The following is a 21,892-nucleotide window of genomic DNA, read 5'->3' as shown; positions in this document are numbered from 1 at the left end:
AGGTCCTCACCAGACGTGAAATTTGCAGGCACCTCAATTTTGGGCTTCAGCCTCCAGAACTGTGAGAAATAAATTTCTGTTGTTTATAAATCACCCAGTCTATGGTATTTTGTTATAGCAGCCTGAACAGACTGAGATAGAGCAGGGCCTCTAAGAGATATTTGTACATGCACGCTTGCAGCAGCCAAAAAGGTGAAGCAACCCAACTGTCCATCAGATGGATGAATGGATGAAAAAATGTGGGATATACAAACAGTGGAATATTATTCAGCCTTCAAAAGGAAGGAAAGTCTGAACACGCTACAACATAGATGACTCTTAGAGTAGAATGGTGATTGTCAGGGGCTGGGGGCATTTGGGAATGGAGAGTGATTATTGAATGAGTACACTTCCAGTTTGGGAGGATGAGAAAGTTCTGGCGTTAGATGGTGATGATGGTTGTACAATGTGAATGTACCTGATGCCATAGAACTGTTTACTGAAAAATGGTTAAAATGGTCAATACTATGTGATATATATTTTACCTCAGTTATTTAAAAAATGAAATGTTGCATGCAAAGAAGAGATTTCCAAACGGAATCATACAATATGCCATTTTTGTAAAATGTCTCAATATTCAAAACAAATATTATTTTTTGAAAGATGTTATTTATTTATTTGGGAGAGAAGAGGGAGAGAGAGCGGGGGTGGGGAGGAGCAGAGGGAGAAGGACAAGCCGACTCCACACGGAGCGTGAGCCTGACGTGGGGCTCGATCTCACAACCCTGAGATCATGACCTGAGCCGAAACTAAGAGTCAGACACTTAACTGACTGAGCCATCCGGGCACCCCAAAACAAATATTATTAATGGTTGCGTACAAATGCCATATTAGATGAACCACAGAAATTGGTCACAGGAGGGGCAAAAATCGTCAAGTATGGCAATTTCATATAGTTCAACCTAATGAAAATACACATCTTGCACAGTAACTCCGGGAGATGGTGACTTTTGGGGAGGGAGGCAAGGAAGGGTGGTTTTAGTTTTATCTCTGACATGTTATTTCTTAAATAAATAAATAAAATGAAGATCTGAAGCCAACGTGGTGAAATGTTAACATTGCAGACCTCGATCATGTAGGCATAAGTGTCTATTTATTATTTTCTATAGCTTCTTTGAAATTTTTTATGGGTAAAAATAAAAGCAGTGAATGGGAAAGAGGAAGCAGGTTGGGTCAGTGTAGACAACTGGGTCAAGCAGCTTATCTGGGAATGGAAGAGATTGGGGCAACATCTGGGTTACCTGTGGAGACTGTGTGTTTATTGAGGAGTTGTCCCTGGGGGGCAGGGGGTCTGAGATGAAAGGTTCAGGACAGAGGAGGTGGGAAGCTATGCCAAATCTCACAGAAAACAGGCAGGGCCTTTCCTGGCATGGGGAGCATGTGAGGAGCTGGTGTGGGGAGAAGGCTGTGGCCTCTGTTTGGGGCCCACAGAGTGTGAGGTGTCTAGTGGGGTCTGAGGCAGGAGGCCGCTGGAGCCAGCAGGGAGGATCTCCTCAATTTCCTCTTTGCTGTTCCATCTGTAGATCTCGGTCCCAGTTTTCTGCCTGCTGGTTCATCCCTCAGCCCCCCAGGTAGGAAATGCCAATCACATCGAATCTGCCCCCATCCCTGACCCTTCCTCTTGGCACCACAAAGCAAACCCCTTTGTGCTTGCCCAACTGGACCCTCGACTTGTTTCCTTCTGCTGGGAGGGCCTACCTCCCTCCATCATTCCTGGTCTGTCTTCCCTCTTTCCAAACCAACATGTTAAAAGCCAGCTTTATTGGGGCACCTGGGTGGCTCAGTCAGTTGGGTGTCTGCCTTCGGCTCAGGTCATGATCCCAGGGTCCCCGGACTGAGCCCCGCATCGGGCTCCCTACTCGGCAGAGAGCCTGCTTCTCCCTCTCCTACTCCCCCTGCTTGTGTTCCATCTCTCGCTCGCTCTCTGTCAAATAAAAAAAGTAAAATAAAATAAAAATAAATAAATAATTAAAAGCCAGCTTTATTGACATACAATCCATAGACCATACAATTCACCCCTTCAGAATGTAGATTTCCATGGTGTTTAGTATGTTCAGAGTTGTGCAACCATCATCACCATAATTTTAAAACATTTTCATCACACCAAACGGAAACCGCATAACCTTTGGCTGCCATTCACCAACTCCTCCCTCTCTTCAGCAACCACTGATCTACTTCCTGTCTCTGGATTTGCCTTGTTCTGGACACTTCATACAAATGGAATCAGATAATATATGGTCTTTGGTGACTGTCTTCTTTCTCTGAGGATAATGTCCTCAAGGTACATCTGTGCCATAGTGTGTATCTTTATTCCTTTTGTGGCTGAATGATATGCCATTGTGTGGCATAACACATTATGTTGATCCATTCATCAGTTGATATGCAAATGGACTTTTCTTGGAAAATCTTCCTTGCCCCTGTTCTGGCCAACCTTGTTCTGTCTGCCCTTACTCATTCTGTAAACAGGGATTCCTTGGTCATATGGCCTATGAAACTGGGGAGGGTGAGGTTTGTGGAAAGAACAGGCAGCTTTTGGTTGAGCCCCTTCATGGCTGGGTGACTGGCCCTCCTCTGGGCCTAATTTCCTTGCCTATAAAATGAGGACAAGGGTATACCCTTCCAGGAGGTGCTGACCCAAGGGCAGTGTGGGGCAGAGCACCCTGGCATACAGAGGGCACTTAACGGTGTTGTGTCCCTTTCGTCTGTGTTGACCTTGATCCCAGCTAAGAGTGTGCGGGCAGGAACCATACTTCCTTCCTTGTTATTCCCCATCAAATGTCTGAGCACAGTGTTCTTTGACAAGAGTCAGACCAAGTGGAGAAGAAATAGAAAGGAAAGAAAAAGCGGATATCAGGAAATACCAGAGGAACTGATCAAAATTTCAAGTGAGAGAGAAAAGGTAGGTTTTGGGGTTGAGCAGGGTGAGGCAGGGAGAGCATGGGGCATGCCGTTTGAAGGCTTGTGTTTCAGGCCTGGCCCTGACATGTCCAGGTCGTTTACCTCTGGGTCATCTGGACTGGGTCCCCTCAATTTCTCTCTCTGTAAAGCAGGGCATGACCCATGACATCGCTGCCCACTGGTGAGAAGATGGTGCAAGCTCATGTGCTCACTACTGTGTAAACCATTTACTGAAGGACTCAGAGGGCTGGGTGGTGTCCCTACTGACCCAAGGCAGGCCCTGGCTGAGGCCTCCTGGTGACCTGACACATTGTGCCCTCTGTGGAGGAGTGGCCTGGGCTGTTTCAGGCGAAGCCCGTTCTTTTCAGTGTCCTGGAGACCTGTGGGACTCAGAGGAACCAGACAGCATTCTTTCATTCATTTATTCACTCACTGATTCATTCATCACATTTTACAAACCTACTTCTTGCAGGGCACTGTGCTATGACTAAGACATGGCCCTTGCCCCCAACGGGCCCACAGGCTCGTGCTAAGAGGGACACCCGTGGTACATTCAGATACAGGATGCTGCCAGCCCTGTGTTACCTTATGACTTGATACACTTCCTGCCTTACTGTGCAAATTGACTTCTTGAATACCTGTTTATGATTTCCAGGGCTTGCTTTTTGGCCTCCTTGAATATATAAGGACTTCTTTATTCTTTGCCCAAGAGATTAGCACAGTGGCAATGCCCTCAGGAGAGTCTCAAGGGATGTCTGATGGAAATACAAACATGAATGGATGAAAAAAAATGACAGTGTGCCCAGAAATGCTGTGGGAGCCCTCAAGTGGGCTAGGAGGGCTTCCTAGGGGAGGTGACATTAGAAGAGGGTCTTGGAGAGTCTGAGCATGGGGAACAGCATTTGCCAAAGTATAAAAAGGCCTGAATGATGAGAACTTCCTAGTGGCCAGGTGGGTATGAAGGAGAGATGGTAGAGGGATGAGAAGTGGAAGAGGCAGATATGGGGGCAGCTCAAGATTTCAAACAACACAAACAGAAAAAAGTAGAAAGATAACTCGGTCTTGACACTCTAGGACAATCATTCTTTTGGTATATACACTGCATACCATACGTATATATTCTTTAATTATTCTGTTTTACAGACTATATACATACACTCCTTTCCCCGCCTCCTCTGTGCAGGAGCTATTTTTTTCCAGGAAGTTAACGCTGGTGCTGCGTGGGTTGAAATGTGGAGCTCGAGGGACCCAGGTGGGAAGCGGCCACTGGAGCCACCGGGCGATGCAGGACGACTCTGAGGCAGTGGGATGGGGATGAACAGGTAAAGGACGTGGGGAAACTGGCTGCGTGGACAGAGAGGGAGTCTGCACTGACTCACAGGTTTCTGGCTTAGGAAACCGGGCCGCTGGTGACACCTTTCAGATGAGGACTTCGGGATGAAGCGCGGGCAAGTTTTGAGGAGCAGATAAGGCACTGAGACGTGAACACCTTAGCGTTCTGTGGAACTGTCCCACAGGCAGTGGCCCCCTTGAGCCGGTCTCCCCGGGGGCCGCACAGCTGCCTGGAGCCCCCCGCGGGGTGCCAGGTGGATGACGGGGCGGGGGCGCTCCAGAGACGTCCAGGCCCGAAGCCCTGATGTAAGGGGCCTTCTGGGCCTGGGTGCAGGCTGTGCGCTCCACAGCCCGGGAGGCAGTGCCCACCACCTCGCGTGCAGGTGAAGGGGTCACAACTGGCAGCCCCATTGCATCGCGCTGGGGAACAGGGGCTCAGGAGTCTTACGACTACTTCACTTTCACTTGGTGGGGGATTCGAGTCCCGACCCTGCCATTTCCTGCCTCAGTTTCCCCATCTGCACACACTCGCGGTTGGTCTGTAACCTGCAGGGGACTCGACGCGTCGCTGGCATCCGGCGAGGGGAGGTGGCCAGGCCTGGTCACTGGGGGAGAGTCGCGGGCAGGGACGTGAGGAGCCGGGACCCGGCAGAGTCGCCCAGCGGGACGGGCGGGCCCGGCCGGCGCCGACTCCACGCCTGGGGGCCCGGCTCGCCGCCAGGCCGCAACCCCGGCCCTCGCCGCCCAGCGGCAAACAGAACAAAAGTGGCGACCGCGCCGGGAGCCGAGCGTCCCACAGGCGCGGCCGCTCAGCCGCCGGAGCAGCCCCGCCGCCCCACGCACGCCTGCCGCGCCTTCGGCCCCTTCCGCCCGAGCACGCTCGGCTCTTTCCGCCGCGGACGGCGCAGGTGGAGGGGGCGGGGCGGGGGCCGTGCGTGGTGACGCCGCGGGGGGGTGACGCACCGGCGTGCCCCGCCCCCTCCCCCTCCCCGTTCAGGCTCTGGAAAGAGAAGAAAAAAAACTTTCTTTTTTTTTTAATTGAGGAATCAACAGCCGCCATCTTGTCGCGGACCCGACCGGGGCTTCGAGCGCGATCTACTCGGCCCCGCCGGTCCCGGGCCCCACAACCGCCCGCGCACCCCGCTCCGCCCGGCCGGCCCGCTCCGCCCGGCCCTCGGCGCCCGCTCCGGCGGCCCCGCTCGCCTCTCGGCTCGGTCTCCCGGAGCCGCGGCGGCGGCGGCGGCGGCGGCGGCAGCGGCGGCGGCGGCGGCGGCGGAACGGGGGGTGGGGGGGCCGCGGCGGCGGCGGCGGCGGCGGCCCCGCTTCGCGCATTGTTTTTCCTCACGGCGGCGGCGGCGGCGGGCCGCGGGCGGGGAGCGGAGCCCGGAGCCCCCCGGTCGTCGGGCCGCGAGCGAATTAATTAAGTGGGGCGCGGGGGGGGAGCGAGGCGGCGGCGCGGCGGCGGCGGCGGCACCATGTTCCCGGGGACTGCCTGAGCCGCCCAGCCGGGCGCCGTCGCTGCCAGCCGGGCCCCGGGGGGCGGCCGGGCCGCCGGGGCGCCCCCGCCGCGGAGTGTCGCGCTCGGGAGGCGGGCAGGGGATGAGGGGGCCGCGGCCGGCGGCGGCGGCGGCGGCGGCGGCCGGGGGCGGGCGGTGAGCGCTGCGGGGCGCTGTTGCTGTGGCTGAGATTTGGCCGCCGCCTCCCCCACCCGGCCTGCGCCCTCCCTCTCCCTCGGCGCTCGCTCGCGGCTCGCGGCTCGCGCTCGCTCCTCTCCCCTCGCAGCCGGCCGGGGCCGGCGCCGACCCCAGCCCGGGAGCCCTTGCCGGCCCGGCCGCCCGCGCTCGGGGCTGTTTCCGCGAGCAGGTGAAAATGGCCGAGAACTTGCTGGACGGACCGCCCAACCCCAAACGAGCCAAACTCAGCTCGCCGGGCTTCTCGGCGAATGACAGCACAGGTGAGGGGGGGGCCAAGCGGGGGGCGGGGGCCCACCCCCAGGTGAGCGCCGGGGAGACCCTCCCCGAGGCGGAGGCCAGCGCAGCCGCTTCCCGGGACTACGCCGGGCCGGCCGAGGGGAAGTTTGTGGCCAGACTGCGCCGGGGCCCCGAGCGGGGGCCGGCCCTTCCCGAGCGCTCGCGGCGGGCCCCGGAGTTGGGGAGTCCTCCGCGCGCCGAAAGCGAGCGGTACCTGCGGGGAGGAAAAGTAAAGTGGAGCGAGCTCGTCTTCGTGGGGATTCCACGCGTCTCTCTGTGCCGCCGTGCGTCGGCACACTCGGGGCTGCCTGGAGGGATGACAGCACAGGGTAGGTTTCATGGTTAGGGAAGGAAAAAGTGCGGCGAAAGGGGGGGCCCAAAGTGTTTTCTGAAGTAGTAGCACAATTCGCAGTGCTGCGACTAGAAGACACTCGTAGCAGCATCCAGCCTGGGAGTTACGACTTGGAAGTTTCTTTGGAATGTGCTCCTTGGGAAAATGCTTAGCAGTTATCTTGAAAATTCTCGTTGTTTGGTCACTTAAGTCGTTCCATTTTCACCTTCCCAAACTTCGTTAGCAAGATGTCATCAAAGTTGCTGTGGTGTGTTTCAGAGGCACAACCTTAAAAGAAAGTTAGATAGCAGATCCTTTCGGGCTACAGTCTCCACTTGAGCTGGTGTGGCTTTTACAGTGTAGATGTATTTTTAAAAAATTATGTTAAGGAATGTAGGAATTGCAATTTTTGCCCCCCCCAGTTTTTTTTTTTTTTTTTAGCACGGTATTAAACAGCATCCCCGAAAACTTCCTGAGGTAATCCCATCACTTGCTTAAGTATTTTAGTTTATTCGTTTAATAACTCTGGGTTCTTCTGGGCTGGTTCACGGTAGCATTATGATCGAGTTGTATTTCCTCTTTCAGAGCTCTCCTTTGCAGTAAAAAAACTTGTGCGCTGCTTGCATTTCTCCAGTACAGTCTTGGAGTAGCAGCATCTGAAAATCAGTTTATAATGAATGGGTCCAAATTGAGTTATATTGCTGCAGCAATGCCTTCAGATTTGCAGAAGACACAGCTGTTCAGCTTGTGCAAATATTTCTGTGGCCACTGGCATGTTTCTACTAATGGTCTAAAAATTTTATTTCTCCTGTTGAAACAAAACTACTTGAATTTTGTGGCTTCAGTTTTAACACAGTTCCTAGAATATTAATGTAGGCATGAGAGAAACGATTTTTAAAAAATCCGCTATAAGGAGATTCTTGTCTAGTTTAAATAAAATTTGTTAAATGGTTGAGGGGGGTAGTAAATACGTCTCATGAGATATAAAAGTCACTAATGCTTTTTTTTAAATTGGTAAAGAATTGAGTGTGATGTTTATTTTGTCAAATCACCTTGTCTGAAGTAAGAAGTGTGGAAACAACCATGATTTAAATGCCCTTTTACTGCGGAACAGATCTCCTTTGCTTCATTAATCTTGCTGTGTTTGAATGAAAAGTCTTTAATCATGTGAAACATAGATCATACCAGGCAAGTTCAGTTTTGAAGCTTGTCTTCTGAAACTGGTAGCTTTTTGAATGGCCTTGCAGCTTTGCTGTTGTTGAAGGAGTGTATTACAGATTGTGTTTTCTTGAGGGATAAATTACTAACACAAGACTTAACAGAAAGGCTTGTCCAACTATATACATTCAGCTGTTTCCAAGATGGAGCCCAGAGAATGGCCTTTTTGGGTAGTTCTGTAATTGGATGGTCACATATTTACTTGATGCACTGCTAAATCACAACAAAGTTTATCTGAGAGGATTTTTCCCTCTTGGCCACTTTTCCCCCCTTTCTGTCCAACGTCGATCCTCCCAAGGCATGAGGGCTCGCTCTTTTCCAAATGTGGAGCAAAAAAAGTTTTTAATAGCTCCAATTTAAATCATTTAAAGAATAAAATTCATGATCATACTTATGTCGAGTTCCCTTGGTTACATGCTCATCACGTCACGTTATCAGGCAAGAGTCTATTAGTGTGGGGGCCAAGGAAGGGATCATCATCCAGCACATTAAACGAGGTACAACCTTGTCTCCCATCACTACTAGTCTGAGACAGAGAGATCTTAAGGATACATATTAAGCAAATAAAGGATTAAAGGAATCGCATTACGTACAATCAAAGGAGTGAGGGCATTGGGTTAGATGGGAAAGTTAGGGACACTCAACCTCATTGTAGTGAGAGGATGTGTTTTTGAGGCTCCCAGGAGAAAATTGGACCAGGTGGAGCAAGGTGTGTTTCCTGTTTCTGTGATAAACTTTGAGTGACGGGAGCTCTGTGCATAGGAGGAGGAGCAGGAGGAGCCCGGATGGCCTGAGAAACCTGAGTGATTTGGACTGCCACCATGCAGTACGTGTCTGTGGGGACTGGCCTGGGGAGCCATCGGTGTCCATTGTGTGAGTCTGGGGGGCTGACATTGGGTGGAGAGAACAGTACTCCTGCCATTGGGGAGCTCACAGGCCAGGGTACTGCCTACAGGGCACTTACAGTCTAGCAGAGGGAGTGTGGCATGCCAGTGAGGTAAGGTGGCATCTCTGAGTGATAAATGTCATTACCACTGATGACAGGAGAGGCTGGGAAGGCTTCTGAGGAGAGTTTGGGGAGGGGATGCGGCACTAGAGAATGTGCCCCAAAGGAAAGTAGCAAGAGGAAGAAGGAAAAGAAGGAAAACTGACCTCACCCAAACCTCAGCTCTGGAGTGGCCCTGGATTTAACATCAGGAGATTGCTGTTGAAGTAGCATTTTCTTGTTTTACATCGAAGGTTTTCTCACAAGTGCAGTCTTCCTTCGCTTGGCACCCATTATAAGAGGTAGGACCGTGTGTTTCCAGTATTAGTTAATTGTGTTTTGGAAACTTCTTTATTTAATATGTTCAGATTAAAACAGCATATTAGTATTTTTCAACAGCAGGGATTCATGGTTTAACATTGAAGGAGAAGTAAATATCCGGGCAAGCAGTAGACTTTTTTTTTTTTTTTTTTTTTGGTCAGCTTTATTGAAGCCACATTTACATACAACAAATAGACTAGTTAAAGTTTTTAAAGACTGTCTTCTGAAAATTGAACACAGATCTATTTCATCCTATCCTGTTTAAGTGTCCCTAAGTAGTTGTGATATACTTTATAAGGTGAGTCCCTTTAAATGCCATAGGAAACCATATTTAAAGAAAGTTTGGGGTAAATACGGTTACCAACCAAAATACCTTTCACAACAAAATAATGATCTGTTATGTATGTGTCGTGTTTTACTCATCAGAGTGCTTTTCTCCACATCCCCTCAGCTTGGTCCTCACAGCATCCTGTGAGGTAGGATGGGAAGATACTCTTCCTGCCCATTCTAGGTAAAGAACCAGACGAGAGAGGTGATCCGCCCAAAACCAGAACCAAACCTAGGTGATTAAAGTAAATAATTTGTGTATATTACATTTTCCAAATCTGTGTCCATAAACAGGAAATTTGCTTGAATCATGGATTTAGGAGCTTGTAGTACTTGGCAAGTTTCAATAGCGTAACTCCAGCAGGTGAAGTAAATCTTGGGGGTGTGGAGTCTGCCACCAGCTCTGGGGGGAAGCAGAATGTGTTCTTCCTACCGGGGGTGCAGGGCACTGGCTCCCTCTTCCCTCTGGTTCTGGTGCAGCAGTTTGTTCTCACCTTCCTGCAGATGGCAGTGAAAATTGAGGACCAGTCAAGTTTTTTCATCTCTTCATTGAGTTCTGGCTAAATAGGAAACAAACTTTTGTAGAGACTTCTAGGGCCAGGGCTTTTCATGACTTGACTTGACTTTTACACGTGTTGGAAAAGTAGGGACTTTTGGATAACCTAGGGCTCCGTTGAACTTGCTCAGGGATGATGATGGGTAAGTACGAACCCCACCAGGGGTGTCTCTCGGTGCAGCAGACCACCGAGAATCATTCCTGTTGGATGTTCGAGTGTGATCCCGTAACTTTTAAACCTTACAGAGACAACTTGTAAAGGGGTGGAGGGGCTTGTTCTTAGACCAGTAGCAGTGTTTTTACAACTTGTGACTAGTACCACTGTGGCTCTGAGACAGAGTATGTGATTACTTGGGGCCATGTAAATGCTGACTTTGTGTTTTTACTTAATGTATTTGAAAACAAGAGTTAAAAATGATTTTGCCAAAGTATGCCTTCTCTGGTTAGGATGAAATGTATCTTATCGTGAGCTGTTCAAGATGAGCAAAGCTTGTGTTAAGCCAGTTGAGTTCTTGGGTGCCATTAGTCAGGACACCACCTCTTCCATCTTAATTCAAGCCAGCATTCCAAGTATGTTCCAAGAAAACTAGAAGGCATGCGAAGAAGCATTTCTTAGAAAAGGTTTTGTGCTCACACGAGGCTGGGAATAGCTGAGGAGCTCTACGGCAAGGCCTTTCCAGAGCCCTAACATGCTGCTGGGCTCTAGCCTCACGGCACAGGGCTGTAGTTTGCACCATTCCCAAACCTTTTTTATGTAAATACAAGGGTTGACAGACTTTCTTTAAAGGACCCAAGGTCATATTCTTGGCTTTCTAGGCCGTATGGTCTCTGTCATACTGAAGACTGCCTTTTCAGCAGGGAAACAGCCCTGGACGTAAGTACACAAATGGGTGCGGCTGTGTGCTGGTAAACTAGTAACTTTGTCAGAGCCAGGAGTTGGCTCTCGGGCCACAGTGTGGGACACTGATATAATGTGGGATTCGTGCTCTGAGGATCCTCGGTTTTCTCTTTTGAAAAGTGAGTGTGCCCCCATAGTCCCGGCTCCTTGGACCAGAGACCTGTTTGTTGATGGATCTGTCAGAGACAGTCACCATGCGCATGCGTCCGTGTAGTCCCACGAGCAGGCAGATCGGTTGCAGTGTAACACACTCAGTGGGGTGGTAGCCAAGAATTCTGTAGTCAAGACTATTGATTTTTGTCTCCATTTTCAATTATATGTCTTTGTAATAGGAACAGGAGGACCATGAAATTTTAAAATTGCAAGAACTTAGGTGGTGCGGTGTATTCTGAAGATTATTAACTAACTTGAAGCATATTTCATGGACTGTTTCTGCAGCAAATGAATAGGTGATTCTGGTTCTTTACCACATGTATAACAATTCAGTCTGAGGTACCTAGGCAGTAGCAGTATACAGAGGATTCTTATCAGTGGCTCTGAGTAGCGTAGAACTGTGTTGACAAAATAAAACTTGGAGGCAAAACTCAAGAATACAAAATGCTATCAAGTGCTAGAATGCTTGAGTCATAAAGGGCAATCGGAGAGGGCTTCATTTATTCACGTGCTGTTCACTGAATGTCCCTGTATGCAGAAACCTGGGGCTGGATGTCCAGGTGGGGGGTAGCACCTGAGAGATCCTGGGGACAGACAAGGGAGCCTTGGCTGAGGGAAGCACCAGGAGTAGCCTGGTGGGCCCTCTGAACTCCTGTACTCCGGTGCCGCCTCCCCTTCTGAGCCAGAACAAGGCACCTGGCAGCTGGGGAAGTCTGCTGGGGTCTGTGCCTTCTGTAATGTTAAGAAAAGCACTCTGGCCGGGGCACCTGAGTGGCTCAGTCGTTGGGCATCTGCCTTCTGCTCAGGTCATGTTCCCAGGGTCCTGGGAGCCAGAGCCCCGCATCTGGCTCCCTGCTCAGCGGGAAGCCTGTTTCTCCCTCTCCTGCCCACCCCCCGCCCCCGCTTGTGTTCCCTCTCTCGCTGTGTGTCTCTCTCTGTCAAATAAATAAAATCTTTTAAAAAAGAAAAGAAAAGCACTCTGGCCACTCACAGCAGTTTCGTCTATGTGAGTGTCATCGTGTATGGCCTGTGGGTATGATCTGTGGCCCCTGGCTCGCATTGAAGTCTTCTAGTTGCCCCAGACTGTGTCTCCTAAGCTCTCAAACTCTCAGCCATCCCCTCTGGTTTTCAGCACACGTGCCTGTTGTTCCCTGACCCAGTCTTAGGCCTTTGCCTAGTGGTGCATCCCTCCTTAGAAATGCCATCCTATGCTTGATGGGCTCCTCGGGGCTGGCGTGGTTGTCCACGGCTCCTGCATTAACTGGGGGAGGGGTACCACACTTGTCCAGCTCAGTCTTAAACTTTGCTTTCAGGGAAATTCTCACATTGCAGCACATCACTGATGAAGAAATGTAATCCCTTGTGGCAGTGCCTGTTGGGGGGCTTTTGCACATTCGGCTTTCTGTGGGGGCTGTGCTCTGCTGTCAGGAGTGCTGAGATGGAGCCACATGCAGGGTCCTGTGGGAGTGGGGCAGAGGTTGCCCAGCTCCAGCCTGGACTTGGTGAGCCGTGAATCACTCTGATTTGCAGGAGAGCTCTTTAGATGCAGGGAATGGGTGCAGGAAAGGCACGCAAGTAAGCAAAAGTGACTCCTTTCCCCCCCCAGGATTTTAGACAATGTAGGGAATGACTGTTGCTGACGTTGAAAAACTGCCTTCAGGGTGTTTCTGGTTCTAAATTTGGGAAGCAAGGCTATCTCTGAGCTCTATGTCTAAAAGTTGAACTCCTTTCTTTTTAAACCTTCCCCTTAGAAAGATACGATCCCATGTGACATCACCCCCCCCCCGTGTTTCATTTCCATGAATCAAAAGAACGTTTAGTGGAACCATCACTAAGAATAGTAAAATCTAATGGTGAAAAAAATTTCACCTGATTATATCTGACTTTCCTGTTTCTAGGCGTCCCATCTGCTACTGTTTAAAAATCTCTTAATTTGCCCATCTTTCTAATGCACCTGTACCACAGCGTAGACAGTAGGTGGTTCTTAACAGTGGTAAGCTGTTTAATGGGGTTGGACAGTTCTGTTGTGAAGCAGATTCTTTTTATTATTTCAAAAGCTTCCCTTTGCACTACCACCCAAATATTTTGGATTTTTTTAAACTGTACCATTTATACATGTTTTAACTTTGTAGTTAGAATAACCAATGAAATACCAAAAAAAAAAAAAAAAACTCTTGTTATGAGAGGCTTGTGCAATATTTAAATAAAGGACATTTCAGTATTTGATTACAAACCAAATGATGACACTCAGAACTATAGAAATCTATCAAATAATTAGGGTTTGCTTTGACAATTACGGGCTATAAAAGCTTGACCCAGTTCCTTTGGATTAAAATATTTTGAGTATTTGTCACCTGATTAAAAGTAGAACCTTCTACCCATGACTCAGAGTTGAAGGAAATGTCAGAGCTTTTTATACTGAGAGGCGGGCAGCGCGGTAGTAAGGAAGGAGCCCTGGCCTCCGCTCGGAGTGGACACTGAATCTCAGCTCTCAGCTTGTCAGTTCTGTGACTTGGGCCAGTGACTTTACATTTGAGCTTGGGTAGGTGAGGGTGGCGATCTTTTTCTCCAGGGGAAAAAAATCCCTTTTTCCGTTATCACTTTGACTCACTTTGTATATTGGGCTACTGTGGTTACTGGTATGTAGCAGGTTGCAGCAGCTGTTATTGGTCTTTAATTGTTTGGGAAAACATTAATCGTGCGCTTCCTTGTGGGCTGGTGGGGTTTGGGATGATGTAGGTGAAGAGTCTGACCCAGAACCAGATCCATGGGAGTTTCTCTCTGAATAAATGGAAAGATGCCACCCCTGCCTAGTTCTCTTCCTATACCAGGGCTGGTGTTGAGTGTTGGCTCTATCAACTTGCAAAAGAATGAATTAGAAGCCGAGATTCAGGAATCCTACAAACCAGGTGATAGTTTGACACACTTTACTCAGTTTGTGTTTGAAGTTAAAAACTATTCTTTATTGGAAAATTGAAGTCTAAATGAAACTGTTTTTCAACAGGAAGTTGATTTAGGTTAGGACTTAGTGAAAAAAGAAAAGCAAGTATGGAGAAATCATAAAAACAGTCTTTTTCTAAAACAGGAGAAATGGCCTTGGGATCACTGTCCAGTTTAGTCAGGTTGATTAGACGGAAGAAGTGTCAGTGAAGTTCACTTTCTCCCTTGGTTCAGCTGCCACTGCTCTGGAAGGGGTCAGAGTGAGGTTTCTGCTGTATTGTGGGGGGTTTTCTCTCCTACAGATTCTGTCCTGGAAGCGGTTTCAATGGAGTTTACGGCTTTCCATTCTAGATATTTTGGGTGTGGTGATTTGTGGTTTTTGCTGGGAAAACTGTCCCATGGTGGACAAAGAGCTTTTTCTCCTAATTTGTGTGTCTTTACGTTAAATCTTGTTTACATTTTATTTAGTAAACAACTTTCACTGAAAATGACTAAAAGGCATGAAGTGTACTGATAGATTTTCTGTCCTGTTTTTGTTGTGCCTCTACTAATAATGGATTTGGGTTCTGTTTGAAGAAGAGCACAGTCTGCCCAGGGTTGAACTTCTCTTTAAAAATCTGTAAGAGAATCATTTGAATTACTGGTAGATAATTGGCTATTTTAGCTTGCACTGGTGACTTTCTCAGTCTTTGAAAGTGTAAGGAAAAACTGATTTCTTCTCCACAGTAAGAGAGTAGATTGGGACGTTTCCTTTGTTTGAAATGCCCATGTTCTCGTGGTAATCTGAGCGAGTACAGTCCAGTAGAACTTGATGTGATGGTGCCATGTTCTGTATCTGCACTGCCCAGTACTGGAATCGCCAGCAAATTGTTACTAATGTAATTCAGGAACTAAATTTCAGATTTTATTTAATTTTAATTAATGTACATGTCAACAGCGGCCTCTGGCTAGTGGCTGCTGTGTGGTACAGCACAGCCCTGAGTGCATTTACTTATGTCATTTGTTCATAGTTTTAAGGTATTTATGACCTAGAGGACAAAGTTCCTTCCAAGGGACCATTTTCTAAAGACACTTTCAAAAGTATTTGTTGCTTTAGATGTAGGATCTTTTACCCATTTAGACAATATTTTACGCTATGGGGTCCTCCGTGGACATTTAGTATGATGCGACGAGTCCAATGTCTGCCTTCATGGGAGACAGCTGTAGTTTGGTGTAACCGAGCACCTCGGAGGGGAGGTCCCCAGGCATATGGTCCCATGCATGGTGGGGCACAGGACAGAGTATGTTCTGAGGGTCTTGGAAGGTCTTCTGGGAGAGGTGACATTTGCATGGAGACCTGCGGATGGACAGGAGATGGGGGTGGAGAGTACCGTTGCAGGTGTAGGGAATGGTGTAAATAGCCATCATGAAGGTCTGGAAGTTGAGAGTCCTGAGTGTGTAACAGCTTTTGCAGAAGCCAGTTTTATTTTTGGTTTACACTCATTGGGCTACCATTTAGAGGCCATGTGGTCTTGCTTCTGAGAGGCAGAGACTGCCGGTGTGGTCCCGCTCTGGATACAATCTCAGCTGTACTGCTTCATTCTTTTAATCAACAAAGATTTAAATGCTTATGTCACTCAAATCGGCGATATGTTCTTACTCTGTGTGGGATACTGCTAGGCTGTGGTGACCCCAGTGCTGGTTCCGTCCTCTTGGACGGAGCTGTGGTGGTGTGGCCAGGCAGTCCAGCAGGCCCACCAATGCCTGTCTGATCTCATACTGAGATCAGCGCTGCAACGGAGGCTTCAGGGCCACGGTCAGGAAAACTTCGTATGTAGAAGGACTATTGGGAGACTCAGTCTGGGCACCTGAAGGCAAGGTAAGGTTGTGGAGAGCCTCTGGTGTCAGACCAGGGAGTCCAGATCATCCTTTTAGGGCTTGAAAAACAATACAAAATTTTAGAAACCCGTTGCATCCAGGGTAATTGGAGGAAGCAACTGTGATTTGTTCTCCAGAAATCTAGATCAGCTTTTCCAAGGGTGTATTTTTCCATCCATGTTCGTATCTGCTGGGAGAGTTGACAACTGCTTTCTCTTCCCCACAAGCCCTGTTTGTGAGAGGAAAAGCCCCATGAATCAGAATTCATATACTTATTTAAGATATTAGGAATTTCTTGTACAAACATAATTTTCTTTCAAAAACTTTTTTAAAAATTGTTTTGAGAGTATGGGTAACGTATTCATATGGCTCAAACTTGCAACCAGCAGGAAAGATGGTTTAGGAGAGGGCCTCCTTCTCCTGCCTCTGGAGCCCCCGGCCTCCTCCCTGGAGGCAGCCCGCGCTAGCTGCTGCTTGTGCGCCTTTCTAGAGCACGCTGTGCGGGTGGAAGCACATGCCCTCGCTTGCTCTTTCCTGCCAGAGTGGCACAGCATGCATGTTGCTCCCACTCTAAGTGCACTCCTGACTGAGAAATACCTCAGAGCTGTTGCAAATACTAATATTTGAAGAGCAGGCTTCATTCTAAAAATCCTTTTTTTTTTATGGTAAAATATTTTGGTGCTGTACTTAACACAAAATGATTTCAATGTTTTCACTGTACTATAAATAGGAAGAATTGAAGTTTCAAAAAAATTAATCGAAGACTGTAGGAGATTTTGCTACTGTCATGCAACCAGTTCACACCAAAGCTCTGTTCCTAGCTTCCCAGTTTCTGGAAGAGATTCCTAAAACCAGAGGTTTTTTGTTATTCACCTTATTAATTAATGATATACACATATCTCTAGCTTAACAACCTACTTGTATACCAAGCAGATAAAGTAAAAATCAGTCTCTTGTTTGGTAGGACTTCTAAGAATGTTCACATTAACTCCAGACCTTTTCTTTAATTTAGTTAATTGACCTAGAGATTGCAAAAATTAAGGTGACCAAAAGGTCCTTCAGAAGAGGAGTGGCTGAGTCCCCTGCCATGGCGGTTTGGGGAAGGGAAGCGATCTTCCCTTCAAAAGGAAGAGAAGTCTGAGGGTTATTAACTTTAAAACAGATGGAAAACATACATGATAATTAGGCCCTTCTCAGTAGTAAAAAGTGTGTATACATAGATTTCCAGAAGAAAACCTCCAGAAATTGTTTTTCTTGGCAGCGGGGGACTGAAGATGTTTTGGGGGCTCTCTGCTTTGCACTTTATATTCTTCTAAATGCTTCAAAAAAAATCCATAAGGGCGCCTGGGTGGCTCAGTTGGTTAAGCGACTGCCTTCGGCTCAGGTCATGATCCCGGAGTCCTGGGATCGAGTTCCGCATCAGGCTCCCTGCTCCCTCAAGGAGCCTGCTTCTCCCTCTGACCCTCTCCCCTCTCATGTACTCTCTCTCATTCTCGCTCTCTCAAATAAATAAATCTTTAAAAAAATAAATAAAATAAAAAAATCCATAAACATCATACTTTCATCACAAAACTAGTGAAAGAGTAAATCAAATCCAAAGCAAAAATCTTAGTTTTTGTGGTTAGAAGAATCTGTTAAATGGTGACAAGTGGTGTTTTGGTTAGTTCTGTTGCAAAACCTTTAGACCTCTAGCGAGAATGATTTGAACAAGTGTAAATTAACTTAGAAGTGCCATCCAAAGATAGGAAAATGTGATTGTGTTTTAGTGGCATGTCCTGTTACCACTTTCTTTGTCACAAGCTCCGATTCTAACAGAATCCTTTCAGTTAGAGGTTTCTCCATTGATGTTACTGGAAGCCGCGGGACCTGACACCACCTAATGTTTGAGTATTTCAAACTACTGTCGGCTTCCCCAATGTGGGCAACATTTAGCTATTACATTGGGTGCACAATGCTGTATGTAGATTGTCATACTCCTTTAGGAAAAAAACAGTAGTTTTTGAAAAGTCCTTCTTTAAAGTACTTTTTCTTTTCCTGCCTTTTAAGCTCATGTGAACACTAAAACTATTTTAAACTAATATTGAGTGCGTTTCAGATTTCATCTTCAAACTGCAAATACTCCCAACTGGAAGTGTTCCAGGTGTTATCATCTGGGCTGAATGAAGCTCATCACCTGGGCCTGCACACCCCAGGGGCTGCCTTTAAAAAAATCAATTTCCTTAATTACTTAAACGAATCGTTCATTCACAGGGTTCAAAAATCAGAGGAGGACACAAAGCTGTAGAGTGAAACTTTCTTCCCTCCCTCCAACTAGTGCCCCCAGGTAACCACTGTGAGTAGATTGTGCACCCCTCCAGGGTTCCTCTCTTCAAGCAGACGCTGTCTATTCTTGGCTCCCTTGCCGCCTTCCTGCCTTTTCTTGTTCCTGGAGGTAGCATACTGTACACATTGTTGCACACCTGTACATAGCAGCATGTGGAGAGCTTCATTATCTCTTTCCATAGTTGCTGGTGTCCATTATATGAGATGTGCCATAATTGGTTTAATCTGCTCCCCACTGATGGACATTTAGGTTATTTCCAATCCTGTTCTCGCACAAACAGTGCTTTAATGAATAGCCATGCACAATTATATGTGTATCTATAGAACAGATCCCTAAAAAGCGAATAAAAGGTTAAAAGGAATATGCATTTATAATTTTGATCATATCATCAAATTATCCTCCCCAGTGCTTGTATGTTGGTGGATTCTTAAAGCTTGAAAAGCAGCACACTTATATCCAGCATAGACCTCACTGGGTATTTTGGGTATATTATTTATTAAATATAGTCTAGTTGACGGATACTCAAGTTATTCTTCAGCTCGTGATTCTCCGTCATTTTGTACCTCTTAGTCGCTTGCGATTTATCTATAATTCTATGGTGTTTTTTCCCCGTTAAGACTTTTTTTAGAGCAGTTTCAGATTTCATGGTAAAATTGAGGGGAGGGTGCAGAGATTTTCCACACATACCCTGCCCCCACATGCACAGCCTTCCCCATTAAGGGCACTCCCACTAGAGTGTGTTTGTTATACTTGATAAACCTACATGGACACATCATCATCAGTTTACCTTAGGGTTCATTCTTGGTGTTGTACGTTCTGTGTTTGGACAAATGTATCATGACATCTATCCATCATCATATTATACAGAGTATGTTCCCTGTGCTAAAAAAACCCCTGGACTCCACCTGTCCAAACCCCCCCCTCCGCCGCAGCTGCTGACCTTTTTATTGTCTGTAGTTTTGCCTTTTCCAGAATGTCCGATAGTTGGGACCACGCAGTCTGTAGCCTTTTCAGATTGGCTTCTTCCACTTAGCATTATACACATAAGGTTCTTCCATGTCTTTTTGTGGCCTGATAGCTCATTTCTTTCTAGTGCTGAATAATACTCCATTGTCTGGATGTTGGTGTACTTTTTGGACTTAATGCATTTACTTCCTGTTATGGGTGTTCCTGTAGTCCACATATAAGCCCACTTTTATTTGCTGTACAGTTGACACCGCAAGTTTAGACAGCGGTATTTCCCCCTTCCTCCTGACTTAGTGTTGCTGCCTGCCAGCCACAGCTGCCAGCATTTGGGCCAAAGGACCTGGTCTCTGGGCATCCCTTGCTTGTTCCTCACACGGTAGCCAAGTAGTCTGAGGTGGCCTGGCACCTGGGGCCTGGGGTAGTTTCTGCAGAGGTTAGATCCTAGCCCAGCTGCCAACATTCCTCCTCCTTCAGGACTTCAGAGTTGCACAGTGGATGGGTAGCTGATTCCAGCCCCTCACCTGGGTCTCAGTACCCCCTCGGCCGTGGTGGTGGAGAATAGTGAAACCCTTTCTGCTCCCTTGGCTCCAGACCACCTGGTTACCATTTGGGGGCCACTGAGTGAATTACGGTTGGTCTGGTGGTGGCTTGCTGCTGTGACCACATCTTCTGTCCCACCTTTGTCTTACGAAGCCTTCAAAATCTCCACCATTCACGGATGAGGGAGACAGCACACAAACCACATTTAAGAAACTTAAAATTGTCCTAGCTCTCTGGGAATGGCACTTCCCTGGAACTTGTAAGTGCGTGGAGTGAGGGTAGGAGGCTGACTGTGATTCCAGGACTCTGGTGATTCAGGCCCAGGGTGACAGGACTTGTGGTCTGGACTGTCTTGGGTTCCTTAAGTGAAGGGTAAATAGCAAACATTCAGGGAAGCAAGATTTCTCCATCTCTGAAGCACAGTAACCATGAAATGCATTTGTGAATGAGAAAAAAAAATGCTCGAATTTTAATAGTAAATGATGATCCAAAGTAGACTTTAGCCTTCTTGGGTAGACTTATTGTATAGAGGGCATTTTTATAAACCAGGTTTTTCCCTTCTGACTTAATATCACAGTTTCTAAAGTACTGTAGTTTTATTTCATTTAGTTTCATCTACTGCAATAGCCTGCTGTCCTTCCCCTCACTTCAGACAATATAGTTGTTGGTGTTTAAATATTTAAAGGTACTTACTGGACAGGTTTCCATCTAAAAGAGTCCCCTGGGTGGATCCTTTGGTAACAGGAATATTTGTCCCCTAAATTAGCTATAAATTTGGGTTTAATAAATTATAACTGTCAACACAACACTTATATTGGAGAATAGAATTTAGGCTTTTATTTTTTTTGTTTGGGTTTTTTTTTTTTTTTTTTTTTGGTCCTATGCTCTGCATGATGAGTGGTTTTTTAAAAGACATTAACAACGGATCTTCCCAAAGAAGGCCTTTCTTCATTTAAAGTGTTCTGGTGGGGTCTCTTCCTCCTGAATCACATCCACACACCTGCAGAGGGAAGCCCACCATGTTGGAGTTAAAACCCATCACAAGCAAAGTGGCCAGCTTGTTCTGTCTGCCCAGCCCCCTTCTTCCACCCCGTCCATGTGCAGTGTTCCTTTCTCAGCGTCTTTTCCTTCTAAAGATCTGCTCAGAGTTTGCCTCTCATCTGCAGCCTTTTCCACTTGCTTGTAAAATCCGGTATCTGTGTTAGCAGTTTCAGTTTGTGACTTGGTGTCCATGACCTGTCTTCCTCAATTAGAGTAGAATCCTCTGGGGGGCAGACTTTTATTCGAGTCTCAGATAAGCCCAGTTGTCCCTGCAGGGAGTGAAGTCCCGAGCGCGACATGTGCCCACTCTAGGAAGGCCCCAGAGGAGGCAGATTGCTCAGCCACGTCTGCTCTGGCTCTTGAGCAGATAGTGATTCTGAGGTGAGGCAGGACTTTTTGTTCAATATAAAATCACTGTTCAGAATGAAGTAAAACCTCATTCTGTACTAATTAGGGGGTAGTATGTCTGCATAAAAAGCTTGAATCACAGAAGATTTAAGAAGGAATTTACTTTAATTATTTCCTAATAGTCATTGTAAAAAAAAAAAGATGTCTTTTGGGAACTTGTTTAAATGCCTAGATAAAAATTATTTGTGGTGTGCCAGGTGGCTCAATCTGTTGAGAGTTTGACTCTTGATTTTGGCTCAGGTCATGTTCTCAGGGTCGTGAGATCAAGCCCCACATTGGGCTCTGCCCTGGGCAGGAAGCCTGCTTGGGGTTCTGTCTCTCCCTCTCCCTCTGTCCCTTTCCCCCTCCAAAATTATTTGTAATGGGCCTAAATGCTAAGAAAACAGTGTTCTTTTCTTTTTCTTTTCCTTTTTTTTTTTCAAGATTTATTTGAGAGAGCGTGAGACAGCAAGCAAGAGAGCACAAGCAGGGGGAGCGGCAGAGAGAGGGACAAGCAGACTCCTCACTCAGCAGAGAGCCCGATGTGGGGCTTGATCCCAGGACCCCGGGGTCATGACCTGAGCCAAAGGCAGAAGCCCAACCAACTGAGCCACCCAGGCACCTCTCTTGTCCTTTTAAAAATGTTTTAATTCTGCATTGTTGGAGAGTTGTCCCGTTATTTATTTGCACAATCCCCACGAATTTCAAAGCAGAGTAAGCTTTACTTCTACTAGCGTTGTCACAAATTATTAGGACTTTACCTCAGAGAAGTGACAGTCACTGAGCACGAACCCTGTACCAGGGATGCCT

At 47.3% G+C, this 21,892-nt stretch overlaps 1 protein-coding gene across 2 annotated transcripts in view; it reads left to right on the top strand.

The window, feature by feature from the left end:
- Nucleotides 1-5,948: 5,948 nt before the first annotated feature.
- CREBBP (CREB binding lysine acetyltransferase) overlaps nucleotides 5,949-21,892 on the top strand; it is a 122,686-nt gene continuing 106,742 nt past the window's right edge. The window contains exon 1 of one of the 2 annotated variants that reach the window (XM_028117533.2): nucleotides 5,949-6,223. In XM_028117533.2, the coding sequence (XP_027973334.1) occupies nucleotides 6,139-6,223 (85 nt within the window). In that variant the 5' untranslated portion in view covers nucleotides 5,949-6,138. The remainder of the gene's footprint in view (nucleotides 6,224-21,892) is intronic. The other variant, XM_028117532.2, reaches the window with a different exon arrangement.

This window comes from Eumetopias jubatus, unplaced genomic scaffold, assembly GCF_037043125.1.
Source record: "Eumetopias jubatus isolate StellerSeaLion01/CBP00866 unplaced genomic scaffold, mEumJub1_p1.0 scaffold_12, whole genome shotgun sequence".
Lineage (NCBI taxonomy): Eukaryota > Metazoa > Chordata > Mammalia > Carnivora > Otariidae > Eumetopias > Eumetopias jubatus.
This window is presented reverse-complemented; position numbering and strand designations above follow the sequence as displayed.